Source organism: Pipra filicauda, unplaced genomic scaffold (assembly GCF_003945595.2).
Source record: "Pipra filicauda isolate LSUMZ 115617 unplaced genomic scaffold, ASM394559v2 scaffold71_size5581439_pilon, whole genome shotgun sequence".
Classification (NCBI taxonomy): domain Eukaryota; kingdom Metazoa; phylum Chordata; class Aves; order Passeriformes; family Pipridae; genus Pipra; species Pipra filicauda.
This window is the reverse complement of record NW_024104887.1, coordinates 4,322,425-4,346,758: the sequence shown is the minus strand read 5'-3', so window position 1 is coordinate 4,346,758 and position 24,334 is coordinate 4,322,425. Positions and strand designations below refer to the sequence as shown.

The following is a 24,334-nucleotide window of genomic DNA, read 5'->3' as shown; positions in this document are numbered from 1 at the left end:
TTCTGGTCAAATTCTACCTGAAAGAAGTTTAAAAATGAGCTTTAAATAAAAATAAACCCTTTGACTTCTACTGGGACGTTTATACCTACATCATTCATATACCTACATTTTTTGCTGAAAAATCCTACTCTGCCTTTCTGACTCCTGTTGCCTTTTTGCTGTGATAGATTGTTCTGCTGGTGCCTTCCTGAACTGCTGCCCTGTACAGACAGAACCAGCCTATTTCACTTCAAACAGGACTGTTTCACATTACCAGAAATGAAGGATGCTCACTATTTACTCAAGAAATAGTTTGTTCCCAGTTTTAAGACACTTTCACTGCCATACCACCAGGTCTTTACAATAAGCAGTATTTTTATAATAGAGTATTTTCTCCATGCTTCAATACCTCTGTGTCGGAAAACAATTAGGACACCTTCCCCACTACATAAATTAGTATCCTGCTATATAAAAGGAGGACTAAACACTGACATACTGACCTGGCAACTTTAGTTCTACCAAAGCAAGCACTACAAGCCCAGTTCCAATATCCATGACAAAGCTTCCAAGTACCAGCACTCCTATGTCTGCAACTCCAGCAGCCCCAGAGCTGCTGATATCCTGGATGTGAGTGATTGTTTGTAGAGAGGGGGCACTGAAAGTCAACAAAATAGCTGACAATCTGCTTTCTACTCAACTTCCTCTGCTTTGGACAGGGTAAAGAACTTGCCCTGTAGCACTGCACCCTCCAGATGCTCTCACTGTATCACTGTTTTTGTGACACAACCAAATTAATAAAAGCCTCTTTCCCAGGGGATAAACTCCTCGGGAGTCCTTCCAGCAGGGAAGAAAACCAGTCAGTGTCTACACAGAATAAACCACAAACCACCCCTTTTAAGTGAAGGAGGAGTCATTTAGAAGCAGCTCAATATGAGTTCTTCCTGCTTTAAAAATCAGATGAGCGACTGGAGCTCCCCGAGCAAGTGGCCAAGTGGTTCCATTCCTTTGGGTCTGACTGTTTACAACAGGCTTCACTCCCACTCTGCAGAGGTTCAAGAGGATTATGTGTTTCAAGCACTGTGAACAGCCACTCACACCACTGCCAAAGAGGGAAAATGCCCTTTGAGTCTCCTTGTAACAGGGAAGGAAATCTTTTATTTTCTATGCAGAAATTCCCCAAATAAGAACAAACTGCATATTCAGCCTCATTAGAAACTGCAGAGGGAGGGTGGAAGGTTGATTGACATAATATTTTGGTAACTGAAATGTACGTAAATATAAATGTTATATAAATATGAGTGGACCAACAGCACACAAAGAAAAGAAAAACATCTTACTTTCCTAAACTCAAGAAGAGAGCCCAACCCTGAGAGATGATCTGCAGCAGTTGGGGTTCACAGATTCATATAAAAATTAAGAGTAATGTTCTTTCCCATACTTCTATACTTTTGTTTACTTATTTCTTCCCAAGAATTTATTTGCTTATTGCTCTTTTTTTGCCTTTTAGAAATGAATACAGTTTTGCCTAAGGACATTCATAAAACTAAGATAATAACAAACCAAGGATGAGTTGGGGGGGATTTTTTTTGCAGTTCTCTTACAGCGTTCAAAACCCTTTTACAACTTCCAACTTCTTCCACAGAAAACACTCTATGAGCTCTTTGTGCTTGGACCATGTGAAACCATTCTGAAATCAATATACTGACAAGAATCTGTTTGAGAAATACATTAATAAACACAAGCCCACTGAAGGAAATCCTCATTCATGTAGGCATTAATGACTGAAGGAAAAGATGTCTGGCTGAGTATTTAAACAATGGCAGAAAACACATGCATTAAAACCAGACAGATTATCACACACTGCACATGGGGATCAGTTTTTCTACACTGCCATGAGTTTATACTTCTGTTCAAAGGCACATCTGTACTTACTTGGTCAGCTTATGGCCTTTCATTGCAATGAGGAATTCTCTCACAGTCTCGGGGCTCTGGTACCTACAGGGTGTTTTTGAAATGTACTTCAGTGTCTGCAAAGGACAGAAAGAAAGAACATTTCACTGCACAGTTACTATTTGCTTTACCAGTTGTGTATGAAACAAGCAGATCTCGAAGAGCCTCCTCAGTACTACTCAGAAAAACTGGGAAAGTCAACTCAGGTTTTGGGGTTTGGCTTTCTAATTTTTTTTAACATATGGAAGTGCTGTCATAGATGAGACAGGTCACTCATACTGTTGTGTCTCCAATAAGAATATACTGAAATTTTCTGAGGGAGTAAGAAATCTTATCTAACTACAACTCCATGTACTTGAAAACTACATTAATACTTATCCACAAAGCCCCAGTGAATTCCTTCCACAAAGCCCCAACCCAGCCAGCTCCCCACACACCCAGGTGAGAAATACAGCCATGAATATTCCCTCTGTGGCTCTGGACCAACATTATCTGACCAGCCCAGAGCCCAAAGTTGCACACTGAAGGGCACAGCAAAGGAAGGAGTTTTAGCTCTGTCTACTAAAAACCCACCTGCTGTTTTGTGAGGAGACATTTGCTCCCTTGGTCTGAAATAATCTCAGGTGATGGTAACACTGTGATCAAGACACACAGCTGTGCTGGATAATATCACTCATTTACTCTTCCTTTTCAAACCAATAAATATTTACAGATCCACAGCTATTTTAAAAAGAACCAAGATAGGAGGCTTTGGGGTTTACTGTGGTGTTTTTTTTTTTTAATTGTTTTGTTTTTGTTTTTTAAAAGCACTTAGGAAAGTTGAATTCCTATTCATCCTTAAACCCACATTACCTTCTGCCAAGTTTTCCTGTGCTCAGTGCCAGGGATACTCTCACTGCCAACCCATAAATCACTCTTTAAACCCTCTAATCTATGGCTGTTTTCATCCTTTATCTGCACATTTGGCAATGTTTTCTTGAAGTTCACAGAAGCAGATTAGGTGGGTTGCCACGAAATCTGAAAGGACACTGTACTATTAGAAATGTTTATCTGACTTGAAACAGTTTATCTTTGCTCCATTTTTTTGCATGTAACACCCACTAACCTCAGCTAACTTTTGCAGATGTTACATTAGTTTGCTTTATTTAAAACAACACAATTTCTAACAGATGGACAAGACACAAGTAATTTGACCTGAGTAAAAAAAACAAACAATTTGTTGATAAAAAACCCCACACAAATTCCAGTTCACAGTTGACTTTTCACTGGAAGTAGCTTAGTCTTCTTGAGTATTTATTGTTGCTTGAATTAGACCCCAAAATGAAGAGTTGGAAATAATAAGCATCAACAGAAAAGTCAAGGAGATCCTTCCTGCACTGTGTGAATCAGCAGCTGAAGGGTTTCAAAGAGCACTGTCAATGCTTGTTTGGAATTTAGGAAGAAAATCTTCACCTGCTGATACTGCACAGCACTTAAAGCTTAAAATATCAACACAACTGACTCATGATGCATTTAATGCACTGCAAATGCAGACATATGTGTGGTAGGATATCCCATGCACAGATTATCAGTAATAATAATAATACTCCCATAATACTCTGAGTTTCTTTGTCAGAAAATCTTTAAGCTGAATATTTATACTTGAAATGTCAGAAGCCAAAAAAGCTGAATTGTGTTCACAGAGCAGAAAACAACAGATACTGGAGAAAATGAGCTACAAGAAAATATGTAAATGTATGTTCACTGTATTTCCATTAAAATCTGCTCTCCTTTAAAAATGCTTGGTAAGGAAAACAGGCTTCAACAGCACATGATAACTCACCCTGTTTAACAGAGAGAGAGTTGATGAAACATAAATTTCAGGACCAGTTTCCCTGGACTGCTGAGAAATACATTTAAAAGCATAATAAGGTGCTGGATAAACCTCCTTTATGTAAGCCCAGTCTGACCTTTTCAGATGAAATGAAGTTGTTATTCACCAGTGACGACTGGAATGAAATCATCACATTGTCATGGAACAGAATTATTTAATAGGAGTAATTTCTTTCCCAGTTTAGTTGTTTCTTGGTAATTTCAAATCATGAAAATGACAAATATACAGCAAAACAAAGTTCCCTTCATCTGGTTATTTCAGTACCAATGGACACAAGTCTGCACAGAGCTTGTGAAGACACACTCAGCAAGAATAAAGACAATCCTGTAAGATCAAATTCTGGTTTCCTTTCAGGCAAATATAAAGAAAATAGACATAGAATTTACACCATGCACAAAACCAAGCATCCTATGGGTATTTAACATACAGAAATATAACAAGGCAATTAAAGCTTTAAGGTGCATCCTGATAAAATTTACTTACAGGATCTTTCTCAGCTGTTTCAGAGAGGTACAGGGAGAGACTGTCAGTCTCCATGAAGGTTTAATTTAGATTTTTTTCTAAGCCACTATTTTGTTGAACACGAGGCTTGGGAATTACAAACTCTATACCTTTCCAAACAAAGCCAGAACTAAAACAAAACCAGAGCCTAGGCCAAATCTTATTCACATGAGCAGTTTCAGTGCTCAACGGAATCACTCATGCAAGCAGGGCAAAGTGCTTTCAGCTCACTGTCCATCAGGGTGCTGCTCATGCAATTCTCCAGCACAGACACAAAGGGTCACACTGCAAGTCTGGACCAAGTTGCTAATTTGAGATATTTAAAATGTTAATATTTGCATTATATGATTTGAGGAGCTCTTCCTGGCAGGAGATGAAATGTTTATGACCAACCTGGCGTCCGGCTGATGTTATCTGTACACGTGATTTTGCTTTTCTTTTGACCAAAAAAATAGAATTTAAAATAATCTATTTTAGTAGGAAATCATTAGTTTCATTCTGTTAATAAAAAAATGCCATATGTGATCTGTCTGATCAGTTTTGAAATCATTGATCATATGATATCAATTCCCTAGACGACTGCAAGTTCTGCCCCGTGTATTAAAAAGAGAGAATATTTGGAATTAAAAAAAAAAACAAACATAAAACTAAAGAGTTCAAAACCAGGGGGGTTTAAAATTCTTTTTGTGATAGATTTTAATAACAAGAGCTGCATGCCTCTGCCCTGAGAGCACAGTTACCCTGCAATCTGAATAAACTGACCACAGACCAGTGGCAAATCAAATATTCTACTGTGCTTCTTAATAGGGGAGATTTGATACTGAATTATTAATATGCAGACCTAAGGATGCGAATTTCTCCAGCTTGGGCTAATTTTCAAAGGACTTTGACAGTGCTACTCACCTCATACATGATTGTGTTCAGGTTCTGCTGGCCAGAGCTCTGCTTGTTTTTCCCACTCTCTTTGCGCTGCTGCTTAAGGTCAGTGAGTAACTGGAACACCTGAGGGGAAAAAATAAAGTGGTTTAGACCACTTGAGAGTTAAAAATATTATAACAGGAAAACATAAGTGATCAACAAAAAGTCCTGTCAACCAAACAGCAAAAAAACCTGTGGCTGTTTTGGTGGGTGCACCAGTGATTGAAATGGCAAATGTTTTGGCCCCAGAGCGATGAATAGGTATGTAAATTGTTTTTTAATAACTGTGACTATTTTAAACAGACTTTCAACACTTGTTCAATGTCACCCAAGAGCCCCAAAGGAGAAGTTGCCAGGAGGAATGTGACTTGTTTATCTCCTGTCCTGAACAGAGCTGGGCCATGCCCTGCTGTGCTGGCACCGAGCTCCCATTTACACGAGTGATGCTTGAAGCAACATCTCGCAGCAGTTTATGGCTCTACTGGATTTGTTATGACAGAGGTACCTACAGCATTAAACTGGATACATATCCTGCCTCCCAGAGAGGCATTTTTCCATTGTCTGCAAAATAAAAGTAAACTCTACACCTGTCACACTGCCAGGAACCCACTAACTCAAGGCTTGACCTACAGATGCTCCTGAGATTAACGATCCCATCATAAATTCCAGCAGAGTTATTCATAAATGTTACAGTGACCAGCATGGTGGTGTGGTATGTTAAACCACAAGGATTAAATTAGCTTTCATCACGAGGTAATACAAGCAGACATTCTTGAAAAGCATGTAATGAAGTTGTCTTCACATTTATGATGCCATGAATATCAGTGTAGGAGTGAGATTCATCATTCCTAGACATGCAGCAAAACATGCAGACAGCATCACCATTACTGTTTTATTCCTGTATTAAACCACACTAGAATGATATTTCTTCAGATGTTTTGCTTCTGGTTTTACAGTATATCCAAAGTCAACACCCACAGCAAAGTACCACAGCTTACTGTTTATCCCCTCATTTTTAACCAGCTTAATTCAAGATCCAGATCCAATGGCATTCCAAACTGACAGGGCCACAGAAATAAGAAAAAAGCATTTCTAGACAGTGAGAAATATGAACATGATCAGCTATAAATCTAGCAATTACTTTACACTGCATCTTCTATGAAAAAGGAACCCCTGTCAATCCTGACCTGAAATCCAAAACTCGAGCTGTGAACTTTTACCCAATAAGTATCTGAAGAAAATGCAGCCAAGTGGCAACAAAACACAAAATGACAACTCCAAACTCGCAGAAGAACTGTAGGCATGGAAAATACCTGTCAGTCCTGAATGCTCCTGTCAAACACCACTTTCTGTGAAAAGTATCACCTCAATTTGGAGAATGTTGGCTGTGCCAGTCAAATTGCAACTGGAAGGAGGAGCCAATGGAAAGGTGTTGGTAGTTTTAAGGGAATCAGTACTTTGAAGAGCACTGAAAAGCCATACTTGCTATTTTCTTTACTGCAACAGTATGTTTTTAACAGACAGACACTTAATATTAGTTTGGCTGACATAGTATCATCTATTTCTTAGGCAAGAGAGTTCTTTCCAAGTACCTCATTAAAGCCCTTCTAAGTCACCAGATGGTTGCTCTGCTGTTCACAGGCAGATGCAGCTCAGGATAAAACACTTCAAGATTTATTTCAGAACAGAATGAAACAGCTGTGCAATAAAAAACAGCTTCAGCAATAAAATAATATAAACAAAGCACTTGGGTTATTAAAACTGTTCCAAAAATTACTTTAATAAACAAGCACTGAAATCTTTGCATTACCTGGCTGAAGTTAAACCAACAAGGCCACGACATTTCTTTCCACCTCACTAAAAAAAAACCTTTACTGAGGAGAGAGGAGAATTATTTTCTACTGTAGATAAGTTCTGAGTAAGATTATTTTTTGTTATATGAATGCCAATATTCACTGTTTGCTGTGACAGGGCACTGCAGCCTCCTTGTGACTCCAGGCTAAGGTACATCACTGGCTTCTAGGAGTGTTTATCCTGAGTAACAGATCTCAGACCAGCTTTAAAAAAAATTTCTGTCAATCATTCAAGGGTGTAAAACCACATTTCCAGTAGCTCTGGTTTTAATACAACTCTGCATTGATAAGTCACAGGTTCTTAGATGAGACTGCACATCACAACAATTAAGTTAAATAGGAAACACTGACTCCAGCAGCTGAAAAATGTTTAAACTTTCTGGAAGAATTCCGGGACCAAACAGACAATAATGCAGTATCCATTACTGGCAGAACCACCTCCAAATCTTCTTTAAAAAGCTTGTCTTCTTAAAAACAAACCAAATGCAGGGGGGTGTAAATCACCTACAGGTCCTGCTGATTGCCACTGCCAATTCTCAGCTTCCAAAGGTTACACAAGGGACTGATGACAGCTTTAAACTGCTGGTTTAAAACCAGGATGCAGATAAACTTACCTCAAAGTTACTCAGCAAGGCAGCATTTGCATCTTTTCTAAAAGGAAAGATGAAAACCAATTAATTAGGTTGCAAATTAAACTGTTTAAAGTTTTTCTTTGCTGAGTCCTGCAGACTCTTTAAGAACAGACACTATTTTGATTAAGTTTTTTTAAGAAAAGAAAACCCCAAGAAATCTGTTTTTGGTGATTCTACATTACCAAGTTGTTGCCACCTTATTTTTCCACATTGTTACTAGAATTATGACATAAATATAGAATATATCTTGCACAATTTGCCCCAAAAATCACAATACACTTGTACAACACACTCCTTCTACTCAGCCACCCCATTTTATTCAGTCACCCGATTTCATACACTAAAATCAAATTGCTTTGCCTCTTCCTTATAAAACAGGCCTCTAGTTTTATTTCAATAAAGACTGATGGGAAAAATAATTCAGATTACACACACTATTTCTTTATAAGTCAAGAGCACAGAGAATGAAAATACAATGAGTATTTTAGTACACTGTACATATGTGTGTGTATAGACATAGATAGGGCACTAATTTACATGGGTAAATTAATTTATCAGTCAATTTTTTTACTGAGTAAAAAAACTTACTGCATTTCCTCTTTATTTTTTGCATTTTTATGGGCCTAATTCTTTAACAGGAGGGCAAGTTTCCCATTTTCCAGCAACCAAACACCTCCCCACTAATTCAGTCCCAATTAAGCAAGAATCCTTATCCACCACTGGCAGGGTGACATATTTAGACTAATCAGGCCTCTATTACTACTGGATATTGTAATTTTATATTTTTAAACTGAAAAAGGGAGGAAAAACTGACAGGGGGACATCCTATATTCCCTGAACAACACGTTCTGCTGAGCAGTCAGCAGCCACAACAACAGAAGGTTTCCATACAAAAGGAAAAAAAGGCCTTTCTCAGGTCTGTGCAGCAGCTTATGGAAAAAAAAAAAAAAAAAAAAGAACAAAAAAGGTACAATGTGTTGTTAAGCACCGTCGACTGCCTGAATAGAACTGTCACGTTCATCACTTTCAAACGAGTTAAATGAGTCCACAAACTTCCACAGGTTCTATCATTGTTTTTAAATGAAAAGGACCTCCTAAAATACGCTGAGATGAACTCCAACTTCCATTTGCTGACTGGAGTGAAACTTCAGCGAGTGAGCTCAGGCACGCATTAGTTTTCATTCATGTTTTACAAACCATATAGCTTCGGTTGTTAGGTAAATGCAATTCTTCAGAATGTTTGCATTCAGGCCATGGCTGCAGAAATCCCCACGGATCAAAGACATTCTTTGTCAGAGATAATAATGCTATAGGAGAATTACATATGGAATTGTTCAGTTGAGTAAGTGAAAGGGTCATATAGAGTCGATGAGCTGCTATGCAAATGAGCCCGTGGAATCAATCTGAGGCTAAATTATTTAAGACAACTGCTTCCTTTTTTCATTCAAACCCACTCTGTCATTCAGAAAAACACTTATTTTTTTTTCCTTCGAACAACAGACAGCCAACGAGTCAGTCTCAAACCCTCAACAAAAAAGGCCTCCAGTTTTATTTGGATAAAGACCGACAGGAAAAAATAATTCACATTACACACCTTTTTATAAGTCAAGAGCATGGAGAAGGAAAATACAATGAATATTTTCATAGCGTTTCAGCACAATTTCTGTCGTGCTGAAATACCAAAATTATGAACTGATGAACTTTTGCAGAACTTATAAAGTAGAAACAAAATTTTCTTCAGCCCTCGCTCTCACGAAGCAACTATCAATTTTACAGTCAGGAAACAAGAAATTCTACATAATGAACTCTAAATAATGAATTCTAACATATATTTTAAGCAGTCGACTGAACAGTGTGCTTAATTTTTATGAGATTAAGACTTAAGCAGAAAGGAAAAGAATTTTCATAGAAGCATAAACACTTTACAGAATCTTTAAATAGGTAATATTTGCCCAAATTTTAGTCCAAACCAAGATATTCTTGTGGCCTGCTGCATATATCAAAAAATACCTTAGTATATGGCATCACAACTCTACAAATATCACTGACACTTCACCTTTTTAAGTCTACTGCTTCAAATATGGTGCATATTTAAAAAGCAATATTTTCTGGAGGGTTCTTTTCTCTAATAACAGATAGTTCTGGCAGGGTAAATCCTGGAGCAGTTTTCCTAGTTGCAAAACTTCCCTCTGTGAATGCCATCAAGCAGGAGGTAAAAGATGAGGAAGATTAAATTCCTACAGTAATTTAAGTGCAAAATGGACTAAATTGTTCCACTCCAATTAAAGGAACGATCACCAACAGCTCCGGATTTCAGCCCCCACATCTTCTACCTCTGAGGCACCTCTTTAGTACTAAAGAGGCAGCATCACTAAAATATACTGGGCTACTCAAAGTAATAAAACCAAGTGGATGTATAAGAAGTATCACAGATTTTCTATTACTGGTATCAAAAGCACCTTTCTCAGCGTACAACAGCAGGATCAGCTCCTTTCCCTGCAGGCTGCCACTCGTGTTGAGACCTGTGTCATGCAAACCCCTCTTTCAAGAGATGTTTCTTATCTGCTTTTGAATTTTATGTCTAGAAGATCTAATAATTATAATATAGAAGATTTAATAATAATAAAGCATCCATGGATTACATGACCAGAGTAGTTCAGCTGATTTTGGGGGATGCCGATACATCCCATGGGACTTGCATCCTCCATGCCCCCATTCTTAAGAAACCAGCACCATGTATATATAAACACGAAGTTTAAGGAGCTCCACAGAACTCGGGAGTTTCTAAGCTTCAAAATTAGTCAAATCCTATTGTTTTGTGCCCAGGTTACACTCCAAAAACGCAAACACGCAGCACTGTCAGCGCAGGAAGGCAGAACACGCTGCCTGGTGTAAGTGCCCTGAAATATCGGCCACAATTCGCTTGCGTTTGCAATTGTTGGCACAGACTCCAGGCTTGCTCCTTCTCCGGCATGTCCAGCTCCTACACAGAGTCACCCTCCCGATGCTGCCGGGAATAACTCTCTCCCCGAAGCCGCCAGAGGATTCCCGTTCCACCTCTCCCGGGGCACAGGCGGGCGGGGAGATGGGACCAGAGCGAGATTGGCCCCAACAGCTGCTCCAAGCAGGATTGTTAAAGCAAATAAAACCCCTCCGTTTCTTAGAACGCCTGAACCCGCTGCTGGGGGGGGCTAAAGGCCCACTACACCTCTCATACACCTACTGTCCCCACAGGCCCATATGGATGTACCCCCCACACACAGACACCTCACAGGCCCATATGGATGTACCCCCCCCACACAGACACCTCACAGGCCCATATGGATGTACCCCCCACACACAGACACCTCACAGGCCCATATGGATGTACCCCCCACACACAGACACCTCACAGGCCCATATGGATGTACCCCCCACACCCACACAGATGTAGCCCCGGCCCCGCAGCCCCCGCTGTCCCCACAGCAGCCCGTGTCCCCGGTTCCTCCCCGTGCCTTACACCTCCATCTTGTCCGCCCCGCCGCGGCCTCCCTGAGGCTCCTCCCGCTCGGCTCGGGCACCGGCGGCCCGGCGGGAGACGGAGGGGGAAGAGCGGGGCAAAGGGGGAGGCTGAGCCGGAGGAAGGTTTGGCGGCCGCGACGGAAGCGGAAAGTGAAGGAGAAATAAGGATGAAGGGGGGGAAAAAAAAAAAAAAAAGAGAAAAGACCGACTGCATTGGCCGGGAATCGAACCCGGGCCTCCCGCGTGGCAGGCGAGAATTCTACCACTGAACCACCAATGCCGGCGATAGAAGGTTGGTTCCCGCATCTCCCTTTGTATGCACTCTACAAAAAGAAGTTAAAACTGCCCTGAAAATTCGCCCAGATCGACAATTAGCCGCTATTAAATACGACAAAGTCAAAGCAGTGTCGCGAAGGTCCTTCCAAATCTCATCTCTAGCCATGTGCTGCGGGGCCGAAGTAGTTGTGTAATACTCCTATTGTCTTTTAAAGCACCCGTCGACTCGTCAGCGCCGGGTGTCTTTTCCAGCCATCACCGTGATGCCTTCCCATTTGATCTATGCGCTATTAAATGTTGCAAGAGCCCTTTTCATTCTCAGTAAACCTGAAGACACTTCATTGAGTGCAAATAGCTGAAAATCCCATAGGCAACAGCAGGGAAAATTGTCTGACTCAGAGACTGAGAGCCTGAGAAACATTAATTCCTTAATTCTGACATTATCTCTCAGGCAAAAGTTTATATCCAGATACACCACTAACTCCCTAAGGAGTCACATACAGATACACGTGGTTCTTTGCAGCAGGGATTTAAGAGCCATTTAGGGAACCAAATGGGCTTGACTTGTGCTCCCAACGTCTGTCTTGCAATGCCACCCACACCAAAAAAGAAAAAAAAAAAAAAAAAAAAAAAAAAAAAAACACCCCCCAACCCCCCCCCCCCCCCACCACCCCACTCAACCCCCCCCCACCCCCCACACCACACCACCCCACCCCACCCCCCCACACCACCCCGCACAAAATCCACCAGCGGCTTTTCTCTCCACAATCAAACCACTCCCACTTTTAGGACTTTTCTTCTCCTTGGGGTTTTGTAAATCCTAAATCAATTCTGAATAATATGGGCAAACTGCAGTGCTTCAGGAACAGTCCTCAGCGCCAGGACAGCCCTGGCAGCTCCCAGCTCTCCAGGAACCTTCATCATCAGTTATAGAAGTGCTGGGCAAAGTTTAAAAGCCACCTGCAAAGGTTTTTCAGCCCTTTTCAATTGAAACCCCCACTAAAAAGTTTCGATGGACAAGTAAAGCCCATCACACACAGATTGTAGTGCTGATAGAAATTCATTTATCCTCCAGAACCACTTATTGTGGAGTCCTGTGGAAAAAAAGCCAGGAGAAAGGTCTCCAAAAGCAGACCGAGAGCTGTTGGTCTGACTCAGTGCACAGGATGCAATGGATGCTGCCCTTTTTCATGTCAGGATTAACTGGCCTTGTAAGTTGGCCAAAACTGGCACAGCAAATGCTCTGTAACTTCTCTGCCATGTTTCCAACCCTGCACATGAAACTGCCTGTACACCAGCTCCCAGCCAGGCTAGGGGGAAGGAAAGAAGAGAAAGGATGTCAGCTTACAGTGCAAACATGGTATTTCAGAGTTTTGTTCCACAAATCTACTAATCCTTGCCTGCCTCTCATCACTCTCTTCAGATAAGGGTTCAGAATCTTCAGCATATTAATTTCATTTCTCCTTTGCAACTCTTTATATCTCTCCCCCAGCACCAACTTGTCATCTTTATTTCCACTGTTTCTCCAAAAGTTTCCCCCAAGACCTTTGCTGATACACTTTTTCAAGCTATGATGCTTTTTACAATCCGTGATGATGATGCAGCTGGGAATGAATGGGCATAATAAAAATGCCTCTCTCAACAGCTCTCAATTCTTTTTCTAATAGAGATATTATTCCTAAATATTTTCCAATGGACACATAGAGCCTGTTAGGGTGTAAATACATGTACGGGTCAGCTACAGGTCCACTGACATCATGAGAAGGGGAATATCTAAGAGAGCTCATTGCCCTTACAACTGTTCAGGAGGTGAGGTGATTAGGCCAGCTCACTGGTTTTAATTGCTGCTCTTTAGGTGTTAGACAGTTATGCTACACCATCCATAGGGAATGCAGACATAGGTTTTTCTAAATGTGCTTAGCATGTCAACATTTTAAGCATTGGCTTGTGATTGTTACCACTAAGGCTTGGGGAGAGAGGGGCCTCGGTATTAACTATTGAAAGCAGGGGGCCTAGGACTTGCTATTGAAAGCAGATCTGCAGGGTATTTGTATTCTTTGTCATGAAAGATGTTTACTGTATTCAGCATTTCGCTGATCACCCTATAGTGTCTTTTTTTTTTCCTTTTACATTCAAAATTCATTAAACAAAGTTGGGGGGTTTTTTAACAAAAAATGTCAGCACGGCATCACATCAGCCGAGCTGACGGTGCGTTTGACCAGCACTTTCAGCCCATAGAGCTATTTTCTTTTTCTAAACCAAAATGACGGTTAAAAAAGGATGTTTTTAAAGAAGCCATCCTTTTTCTTCGCTGGACTCAGTTATGAAAACCAGTCCTATCGTGAAAAGTGTATTTCTAGAACCACTAAAGCTCCTTCGGAGCATCGCACTCTTACAACAAAACAAAAGGAAATAGTAAGGCTGTGACAGATTAAAAAAGTAAGTGAAAATAAAGTTCAGACCTTTGAGTACACTAAAATATATTTAATTAAACTTCTCCATGCTGCAAAATGGGCAATTTACTCTCTAGCACTACCTCATTGTACCTTAATGAATGATTTGCCATCCACTGTGCCAGAAAGGTAATTAAGTGGAAGACCTTTCCCTCAGACCTTCTTTGATATTAATTGTGGTGTGAAGATTTTGGGGGTTAATCTTTCCGTTTCACAAAGCAAACAAAATACTGAAAGAAGATGATGGGAAATGGAGAGCCATCCAAACCAGAACAAATAGAGAAGATAGGAATGAGAATGCACATCAGTATGCCTTAGAAAACCTATTTTGCAATGCTATTTTACCTTTTTCCCCTCAAAAAAAGTCCAACTCTCCAGCTCCAGCATCTTTAAGAAATCATATTTCTTCAATGTTCATTTTTGTATTTACAGTTTCACTTCCATTTTTATTACAAAAATATTAGTCTATATTCTACATTATTATACAGAAAAGGTAGTTATTGTTTATTTCATCTAAAAATAGGAAAGAGAATTAATAATTTCCTAGATACGAACTGGGACAAGAGTTGAGCAGCGTACTACAAGCCAACTAATCCCTGGGAAGTTTGCTAAACACACAGTGACACTGCTGACAGATCCCATGTGGAAGCACATGTCCCTGCCACATGTAATATCAGACACAGATTAATAAGATCTTACTGACATAGATTCACTCTGGTTATAAACTCACTGATTACTGGTTCCCCAACACATCAGCAATCTCCTGTCAAAGCCCAGAGTAAAGAAAAGGACGCTTCTAAAGGGTGAAGAAGACAAGAAAAGTGGTAAAAATGAGGGATTTCACAGTAGGAAAGAACATGACTGCAAAAGGATCAAGCACTGCTTCCTGGTGTAAGTGTCCTAGAAGAAAAAGGAAAAAGAGATAATGTTGTAGAACTGAGAGAACAGTAAAAAAGAGAAAGAGGATCAGTTATGGGGGAAAAAAATAACCCAACAAAATGTGGATGAGAAAGCTGGAATATGTTTCCTGAGCGCTGTGAAGGGTTTGGACAATGCAGATGGGAAAATATTACACTGCAGAGGCTCACTCAGTAAGACAAAGCAGCAAATATTCAGCTTTCTGGGAAGTGGCTGCAGAAAATTCTCTGTCTGAGGAGTTAATGAGAAAGTGGTGCTGAGCTGAAGCTTTGCTGCTCCCAAAGCTCTCTTGTATTTTCAATCAGTTGTTTAGTTCCACGATATTCAGAGTGTGATGAGTTTAAGACACGGGCTATTGCCAAAAGCACAACCTCGCACCCCACAGCCACAGCTCACAGGAGCCTCTCGACAAGTGACCCCGTGAAACTGGTGGCAGCAGGGAAGCCCCAAAGCTGGGGCTGCAGCGTCCCTACGAGTGGGGAGAAAAGTCTCATCCACGCAGGAATGGGAAAGGGGAACCGGCTCCCATCTGTTTTATTCCGGTGTGTTCGCCGGGGTGGCAATGGGGACAGAGCACTTTATCAATTACATTCATATCAAAGACTGCTCATTAAGGGGCGTGACACCGAGTGATGTGGCTCCTTCAGTACAAGGATATTCCCAGGGAAGGAGCTGCCCTGTCCACACACGAGACCCTCAGGCAGTGCGGGAGCACCGCCGGGAACTTCTCTAAGCAGCAACACGGGAGCATCCCTCTCAACCCTCCTCCTCGCAGCAAACCTCTCCCCAAAAGAAACTTCTCTCCCCGACCATGCGCTGGGCGAGCCGGGGCCGGAGGCAGCGGAGGGGTGTGAAGGGAGCAGGGGGCTGCGGGGGGGACCGGAGCGGGGCCGGCCCCGGGGACACCCCGCCCCGGCGGGGCGGGACGAGCCGCCTGCCCCGCACCGAGGCGTGTAAAAGCGGAGCGGCGGGGCCGGGGAGCAGCGAGCGAGTGGCCGGGGCTGCGGGACGAGCAGGTGAGCGGGGCCCGGAGGGGCCGGGAGGGCAGCGGGACCGCGGCGGGGCCCGGGGCACGGCCCGGGGCACGGCCCGGGGCAGGGCCCGGGGCAGGGCTGAGCATCACCCGCGCTGTCCCGCAGGTTGCACCAGTTGCCAGGATCGCCGCACAAACGAGCAAAACGTCGTCCGAAATGGCAGCCGAGGTGAGGGGGACCTTTGCTTTCCCGGCGGGGTGGTCTCCGGGTGCTCTGGCGTTCGTGAGCTTCGAGTCTTTCCCTATTTCGTTTGGAAAAGGCTCCCCGGGGGTGTGGTGGAATCAACATCCCTGGGAGGGTTCAAAAAACTTCTAGTTGTGATCCTCAGGGACATGGGGTAGTGGGGAACCCGGCAGTATTAGGTTAACGGTTGGACTCGGTGATCTTGGAGATCTTTCACAACCTTAATGATTCTATGATTCGTTTTCCCGGGTTTTAAATGGAGAAGGGGACAGTAAATATCTTTGCTGCAATAGCCCAACGCCCCACCTCTGATGCTGGGCATAGCCCACAGCAGCAAAGATGTACCTGGACACGTCTTGCCCATTCCAGCCCTTACCTCCCATCACCCCCTTTTCCCTCCCGGTCCCCTCTCCCATCACGCCCGGGCATGGGATTCCCAGCGAGGAGCTGCACAACTTCGGCTTTTTCAACTCCCATTTCCCTCCCCCCCCAACCCCAGCAGCTCCTGCTGACAAACCTGCTCCACACCCAGAGCTCCAGCACCCCGAGCCTGCACCCTGGCTCCGCAGGGTCCCTCCTGCTCTTCCCTCGACAGTAATTTGGGGAAAGGGCTGCTCCGGTCCCCGGTCCGGTCCCGCCGCCGCTCGCTGTCCATGGTAGCTCGGCCGCCCGCCCGGCGCCGCGCATCTTCCGAGCCCTTCCGGGGGTACTTTGGGCTTTTTTCTCTTCCTTTTTTCGCTTTACGCTAACATTTGTAACACCGAACGGCACCCAGACCTCCCTTTCTGCAATCGGCACCTTTGCCGGTTTTATCTCAATTTTGTGCCAAAACTTGCAAGAACGTCGTGGACTCTGGAGATGCTTCAAACGGTAACTTCACACACTTGATAGTTACAGGAGTGTTTGACAGGATGTAGCTTGTGCTGGCCCACAGCTCTTTGTCAGCTCAATGTTTTCTTACAGTCACCCTAAAAGAGTGGGATTTTTTTTTAGTATTTCAAATAGTAGTAGATAACAGCTTTCAGTATATCTCCCTGACTTTTTTTCCCTGTCAAGAGACTCTCAAAGGGTCAGTGATCAGCAGCTGCCTTAAAAGAGAGTGCCACGCTGGTCTTGCACCCCATTGCCTGATACTTATTATCACAGACAGGACATACTTCCTGCAGAGTCCTGCAGGGGTAAAATGTCTTGGAGGATTCCCGAGCCAGACCTGTAACCTCAAGGGCTAAATTCTAGAGACAGCAACATGTGCTCCACCTCTACAACTGCTGCCCAAAGGCATTAAAGTCCAAGGGGTTTCAGGTCAATGGTATAGACCGAAAAAATTCCATTCCTGAGATTGTCCTCAGTTTTAGTTTGATAAGGAGTGGAATGGACATGGACTGATTTTTAGCAGATATATCCATAAGTCTTTTGAACATGCCTCTCAACTTCATTACTTGCAGGGGGATAAAATGATGGCGGGAAGGTTTGTTGGAAGCACAGATCCAATCATGGAGATGCTCAGCGCTTCCATTACTGTTGATCAGAGACTGTCTGAAGTTGATATTCAGGGGAGCATGGCTTATGCTAAAGCCTTGGAGAAGGCTGGAATCCTGTCTAAAACTGAGCTGGAGAAGATCCTGAGTGGCCTGGAAAAGGTATGTCTCTCCTTCACAAACTGTGATGTGTGCTGGAATGAATGGCTCTGTACCTGACAGCATCTGAGCTGCTGCTCTAAAGAGCGTCCTCAAATGTCCTCGTGTCCCATCCTCTTCAGACTGAACATTCACTAGGAATCATTTCAGTATGAAGTAAGAACATTCTTTTCCTGCTGGCACGTGGGATCCTTTAGAGTCTGGCTGCCCTCTGGTAGGAGGCAATGCATAGCATGTGTAGGGGGGAAGAGGAGTCAGCAGCAAAGCGCTTTTTTTAAAATATCCATTGTTGTTCCTCACCCACCACGGACAACGGTGAGTCTGTACAATGTTTTATAGGAAAACCTTTGTGGACAGTGCTAAAGCAATCAGTGATGTTTTGGCTCACTTCTTCCTTGCAATGCTTAAATCCTCCTACAGCCATAACACTGCGGGATTGCCATGGGTAGAGAGATGAATCCCAGTAGTCCAGGATATCAGGATACAGCAAGCAGCCAGCCTTGGCCTGAATACCAGAGCTCATGAGACTTAACACTTTGGGGTTAAGTTTTCACAGGGATGGCAGGAATTTGCTGGGGACCCTTACAGCCCCCCACACAGCAGGGTAACTGTTGTAGCTGACTGGTGTTTCTGCTGGTGTTTGTAGATCTCTGAGGAATGGTCCAAAGGAGTCTTTGGTGTGATCCAAACTGATGAGGATATCCACACTGCCAACGAACGCAGGCTAAAGGTTTGGGTTCTCTGTCCTCTTGTTCCTGTTCCTCTGTAGCTGGATCTGCCTGATGTTAAGGGCATGTGCCTCTGTCCCTCTGTGAAATTCCTCTGGACCCCAAGTGCACAGGCCAGTGTCTCCAAGCCCCCTTCTTTGGAAGTGTCACTGTACAAACACAGAACCCAAACCTGCCCTTCCCCAGAACACATCCCATGGCTACTCACAGGCAGGGAGAAGATCTGCTCAGGGAGTCTCTTGCCTGAAATACAGAGATACTGACAGAAATCCTCCTCTTGTCCTCAGGAGCTGATTGGAGACGTAGCTGGAAAGTTGCACACTGGAAGAAGCAGGAATGATCAGGTATGTACAGAATCACTTTTTTTCCTTTGTATTCCCCCCCCCTCATATCAGGAGACCTCAGACCAGCATGGCCTTTGGAACTCTTCCTGGAGAGCAAGAAATAGTGACATCACCACATAAATATGACCAAATGATGAGAAGAAGATGCACCTTCCCATCACCCAAGACAAGGAGGGGTTTACTTTGCAGTAAAAGTGGGCAGTCACCACGTGTCACATTCTGTGTTGTCTGACCGTGGCCAATCTCACCCAGGTTGTGACTGACTTGAAGCTGTTCATGAAGAATTCCCTCTCCATCATCTCCACACACCTCCTGCAGCTCATTAAGACCCTGGTGGAACGCGCTGCCATGTAAGTCCTTCTCCAAATCCAGGGCCTTGCTGGGCCAGGAGACCTGGAGGCTCATCTTTGACTGACACCAGTGGGGCAGCAGCAGGGGGGAGTTACAGCCCTGCCCCTGCCCTCCATCCTGGCAGCTGCTCTCACCTCCTTCTCTCCTCTGCCACGCAGAGAAATCGATGTCATCCTGCCTGGCTACACCCACCTGCAGAAAGCTCAGCCCATCCGATGGAGCCAGTTCTTGCTCAGGTCAGCACCTTTCAGCCCTGGCTGGAGGAGCCTTCTCCAGCCTCGGGGCCCTGCTCTGCTCGAGCCCAGGAGTGCCTCCCCCTCTGAGGGGGTGGGGACAAACCAGAGGGAAACCTGCAGACTGGGACAGGACCTGCCCATGTTCCTGTGTGGCTCTGACCAACTGGGAACCCAGCAGGGGTTGGGCAGTGGTGACCAACTCCCTGCTCTCCATCCTTTGGCCACAGTTACACCCTGGCTGATGAGGTAACACGGAGAATCTTGTGTTCTGCTGCCTGTCCAGCTAAGGCCTTAGTGCCTTGGCTTCATTCCACCCTCTTGTTGGAGAGGGGATCCCAGGCTCCAGGCATGACAGAGTAGAGATTGGAAAGGAAAGAGACATTCTCTGATTTCATGTGCTCCATCTCCCTTGTCCTTCCCCAGCCATGCTGTTGCTCTGACCCGTGACTCTGAGCGCCTGGGAGAGATAAAAAAGAGGATCAATGTCCTGCCTTTGGGAAGGTAAGATCTGCTGTTTGTGTAATCAATCAGCCTTGCTTTGCTCTGCAAAGTCTTCAGAGGTGCCTTCCCTGCTTCTTAGAGCTCAGTTTTGGATGAGATATGCAAAGTATCTTGCATGACTCCTGTTTCTTTCTCCCCTGGCAGTGGTGCTCTGGCTGGCAACCCACTGGAGATTGATAGAGAGCTTCTGCGCAGTGGTAAATGTCTCCTTGTGGTTGAGGGGCTTAGAACTACCTGTAATAACTAGGAGGGAGGGAAGCATTGACACAGGGCTCCCAATGGCACTGTAATGCCCTGTCCTGGAGCCTAAGCCTTTCCTTCTTCAGGCTTTCTGCTGCAATGAGACAGGCAATGCCTGTGAGGTGGGAGGAGGAAGAGCCACCCCTGCTGCACACTGGCTGTCTGGGCTCACAGTAAAGACCCCAGCTGGTGCAACATTAGAGCGTGTTTGTGTTCCTGGGACCACTCCAGGGCTCAGAGTCACCTGCACCCTGGGGCACCCTGGGGCATTCAAGCTCCTGTCATGCCAAGCCTGACTTCCTGTGTCCATCACCTTCCTTGCAGAGCTGGACTTTGCTTCCATCAGCCTGAACAGCATGGATGCTGTTAGTGAGAGAGACTTTGTGGGTAAGCACAACTCCATCACTTCTTCTCAGCACTCTTAGATGTATGTTCTGAGGCCTTTCCAGTTAACCTCCTTTAATAAGGGCACTGAAATCCACCATCAGGAAATAAAGCTCTAGTCAGGGCTCCCTGGGCTGTCAAGCAAACCAGCACCTTTTCCCCCTGCTGATTTCCTGCCTTCTCTGCAGTGGAATTCCTGTCTGTTGCCACCCTGCTGATGATCCACCTTAGCAAGATGGCAGAGGATCTCATCATCTACAGCACCAGCGAGTTTGGCTTTCTGACCCTCTCTGATACCTACTGGTAGGTTTCTGGTCTCTGTGATGTAATTCTCCTTAGCTGTCCTCACCTGAGAGCGTGGGGCAGTGGTTGGGGTCTCTCTGTGCACAAGGCTGACACAGCATTAAAAGGCTGGCACAAGGGCAGCCTCAGGGGGAATATTCCTCAGCAGTGGTCACTTATTTCTCATTCTGGTAACTCATCCAAGTCTGAGTTCAGCTCAGTGACTCCTCCCTGGCAACTGCTGGCAGAGAGAACTTCCTCCTCAGCTGGGAATGCTGCCAAAGCCCTTCCTTGACTAGTCAGGTTTGCAATCCCAACAGACTCCTTGTCTCTCAGAGTGGCACAACCACAACCCTCCCTCCCTGAGATCACTTAGGTTGGCCTGCAGAAACCACCTCTGCAGGGGCGTGGAGGGGGAGCCTCCTTTTTCCTTCCTCTTTGAGAGGTGGGACTGTGTGGCTGCTCCAGACAAGTTGCAAAACCAAAGGCTTTGCTGTGGGAAACATGAGAAACTCAACACTCAGTTCACTGCTTTCTTATACCATAAAGAGCTGTACAAGGAAAGGTGGCCCACATGTTCCTTTGAAAGGCTGGGTCAGTAGCGATGCATGGCCTGTGTCTGTATGGATGGAGATCTGACTCACCATTGCACTCCAAACACCTTCCTTGCAGCTCTGGCAGCAGCCTGATGCCTCAGAAGAAGAATCCTGACAGTCTGGAACTGATCCGCAGCAAAGCTGGACGAGTGTTCGGACGGGTGAGCCTGAGAAAGAAGCAAGTGGGAGGGGAAACTGCTCCTGCCAGGGCTGAAGCATCTTCCTTCTCCCTCTGCATAAAGAGCAGTGCCCAGTCTGGGCTCTCAACCTGTGCTGGGGGATGTGCCTGGCTCTGTAACTCACTGCCCTGCCTGTTTCTCTCTGCAGTTGGCTGCTATTCTCATGGTCCTCAAAGGACTCCCCAGCACCTACAACAAGGACCTGCAGGTAAAGCACTTGTTAGTTTTCACACCATCTCTGAGCAGACACAGTTGTCCACCACTGTTGAGCTGTCCTGTCACTCCATTTCCCTGCACAGCCCCTGCCTGGGTGCAGGGTGCTGGAAAAGGGGCTGAGGCACTGCAGTGCTGCAGGTGACACTCTGGCCATGGCAGGAGCCTCTGGGATGACACATCTCTGCTGGCTGGGCTGCTCAGCCTCTTGGGTTCTATCAGGTTGACTTACAGCCATTTCCATCCCTGTTCTAACACAGGAGGACAAGGAGGCCGTTTTTGATGTTGTAGACACCCTGAATGCTGTGCTCCAGGTTGCCACAGGAGTGATTTCGACCCTCCAGGTCAGTTCAGTCTGTACTACTGAACATGGTCATGGTGCACATTCTGTGAGTGACACAGGAAACAGAGCTCCAGACCGGTGCTGAGATGAAGGCTCTTGGCTGCCTTGCCCATACTGCTCACTGTGGCCCCCACTGACAGCTAATGTGTCCCCAAAGAGGAGCTGATGATAACACCTCCCTCTCACCTCCCTTCTGCAGATCAACAAGGAGAACATGGAGAAGGCACTGAGCCCTGAGATCCTGTCATCTGACCTGGCTCTCTACTTGGTTCATAAAGGAGTGAGTATCAGAGCCTTGGAGCTGTGATTTCTCTGGATGCAGAGTGCTGCGTATTGAGGCCCTGAGATAAGGCCTTCTGTTCTGTCCCCAGGTCATGAGCAGTCTGGCTCAACAAACACAAAAGCTGGAAATGCATTCCTTACATGTATCCCAAGCAGTGGAACTGCTGCCAGGGCAGGGCTTGATAGTAATTTACAGGTGGAGTGTTACCTCCTAAAGCCTCCCCTCTTCCACCCCAGAAAACCTGGATTCGGATTGCCTTAAGGGAAAACAGGCCATCCAAAAATGACAGCACATCCAATTTTTTTTCACTGAAAAGCACCCCAGTTGCCTGGTCACTGAATGCAACCTCTGCTTCTCACTGCAGATGCCGTTCAGACAAGCCCACATCGCCGCTGGCAAGGCCGTCCACCTCGCCGAGACCAAAGGCACCACCATCAATAACCTCAGCCTGGAGGACCTGAAGAGCATCAGGTTTGTGTCACTGTTACCTTGCCTTGACTTCCCTCCACAGACACGGATCTACCTCCCTGGGAGTGAGCCCTTCCCCAGAGTGCCTGGGCCAGGCAGCACCCCAAAATCCTCCTGGCCTGAATACCAAGGCTGCTCCTGCTGGGACTGAAAACACTGAAGGGGGACAACATTGCTTCCATTCTGCTGCAGCTGGACATGCGCATCAGCTCTTGGGAGGGACTGGGAGAAACTCATGCCCTGCCCTAGAGGCACCAGTCCCCTGAGGGGTTTGGCTCTGAATTTCCTTGGTCTCCCCTTGGAGCTGACTCTTTGGTCTGCCACCAGCAGCTTCTGTCAGGCTCTGCAGAAACAAGGCCGCAGGAGGCCTTTCCCCTGCTCTGCTCTCACTCCTGCACCCTCTCTGCAGACACAGAGCACATAAAGCAGCCCAGAGCTGTCCACTGACCGCCCTCCCTTTGCCCCCAGCCCCCTGTTTGGCAGCGACGTGTCCCAGGTGTTCAGCGTGGTCAGCAGCGTGGAGCAGTACACGGCCATGGGCGGCACCGCCAAGAGCAGCGTGTCCGCCCAGATCGAGCAGCTGCGGGAGCTGCTCAAGAGGCTGAAGGAACAAGCTTAGAGTGTGGGGAGAGATCCCGTGGATGCAGCGTTGTGCCTATCCCACTAATCTGGAGTTAATAAACACTGGGGTGTCTGTAGTTCGCTGAAACTCCTGTCTTGTGTCTTTCTTCTTCAGCGCAAAGTTGGGCTCCCTCAGCTCTCGTGAGGTTTGGGCTTTGAGAGAATGTGGGCTCTTCCCTCGCTTGTAAACGTGTCTCTTGGAGGGGAGGCTGGCAGAACTGAAAAAGGGAATTGATTGTCCCTTTTTACCCAGCAAAATTTCTTTTCTGCCACAGCGTTGCAAAGCGGGTGTTTTGCTCAGCACCTTCTCTCCGTGCTGATGCAGCAACACGTTGTTGACTCAGACTCTGTGAGACACACAGGTAATGGCAGTAACACAAGTGTTGCCTCACCAAGTTTGGGGCAAGGGCTGCAGCACAGACAGTACAAACTGCCAGGAGCTAAATCTCCTACCATTAACAAAGTACCCCAGGAGACACAGTGCCTTCATTCTACTTTGGACTGTTTGTGCTTTGAACGTGTGGTAGAAGGACCAGCAATAGCAAACTTCCCTTTTTTCAACATTTCTCACCACTCTCTCTCCTTTTTCTGGCCCTAAATCTGATCCACTTTCCTGGCATTTAAAGAACAGCACATTTCAAGTACCTGTCCACAACCCTCCTTTCTGTTTGCTCCTTTACTTCCTGCTGTGTTTCTGCTTTGGCTCCTGTCTCACTCTCCAGATCTGTTGCCAGAAAATCACTTAAGCACACCGAGTTGACAGGCTAAAGGAACAAGAAAGTTATAGGGAACCCCAAGACTCAGCACCTACAGAGTCAGAAGAAGGGAGGTTTTTTTTCCTCATCCCCAACTTGTAG

General features: G+C 45.3%; 2 protein-coding genes, 1 long non-coding RNA gene and 1 other non-coding gene across 5 annotated transcripts in view; 1 reads left to right on the top strand and 3 right to left on the bottom strand.

Moving 5' to 3' along the window:
* LOC113990461 (CGRP receptor component) overlaps positions 1-21,497 on the bottom strand; it is a 40,008-nt gene extending 18,511 nt beyond the window's left edge. Inside the window, exons 1-5 of one of the 2 annotated variants that reach the window (XM_027725946.2) lie at positions 21,419-21,497; positions 18,645-18,757; positions 7,689-7,725; positions 5,207-5,305; positions 1,912-2,006 (exon numbers count right to left, since the gene is read on the bottom strand). In XM_027725946.2, the coding sequence (XP_027581747.2) occupies positions 1,912-2,006; positions 5,207-5,305; positions 7,689-7,725; positions 18,645-18,757; positions 21,419-21,421 (347 nt within the window). In that variant the 5' untranslated portion in view covers positions 21,422-21,497. Of the gene's footprint in view, positions 1-1,911; positions 2,007-5,206; positions 5,306-7,688; positions 7,726-11,205; positions 11,334-18,644; positions 18,758-21,418 lie in introns of those variants that run through there. The other variant, XM_027725947.2, reaches the window with a different exon arrangement.
* Positions 11,417-11,487, bottom strand: TRNAG-GCC. The gene has a single exon. It is a non-coding gene; the product is annotated as a tRNA-Gly (tRNA).
* LOC113990465 lies at positions 13,953-18,631 on the bottom strand. The gene is made up of 2 exons (XR_005566476.1): positions 16,589-18,631; positions 13,953-14,836 (listed from the first exon to the last, which is right to left on the bottom strand). It is a non-coding gene; the product is annotated as an uncharacterized LOC113990465 (long non-coding RNA).
* Positions 15,994-23,565, top strand: LOC113990456 (argininosuccinate lyase). Its single transcript, XM_027725927.2, has 16 exons — positions 15,994-16,056; positions 17,517-17,711; positions 18,355-18,438; positions 18,724-18,780; positions 19,033-19,130; positions 19,290-19,367; positions 19,791-19,868; positions 20,013-20,065; positions 20,433-20,495; positions 20,681-20,795; positions 21,447-21,531; positions 21,698-21,757; positions 22,023-22,106; positions 22,305-22,385; positions 22,753-22,859; positions 23,325-23,565. The coding sequence occupies exons 1-16, from the start codon at positions 16,045-16,047 to the stop codon at positions 23,473-23,475; spliced, it is 1,401 nt and encodes a 466-aa protein (XP_027581728.1). The 5' UTR covers positions 15,994-16,044; the 3' UTR covers positions 23,476-23,565.
* The last annotated feature ends 769 nt before the right edge of the window (positions 23,566-24,334 follow it).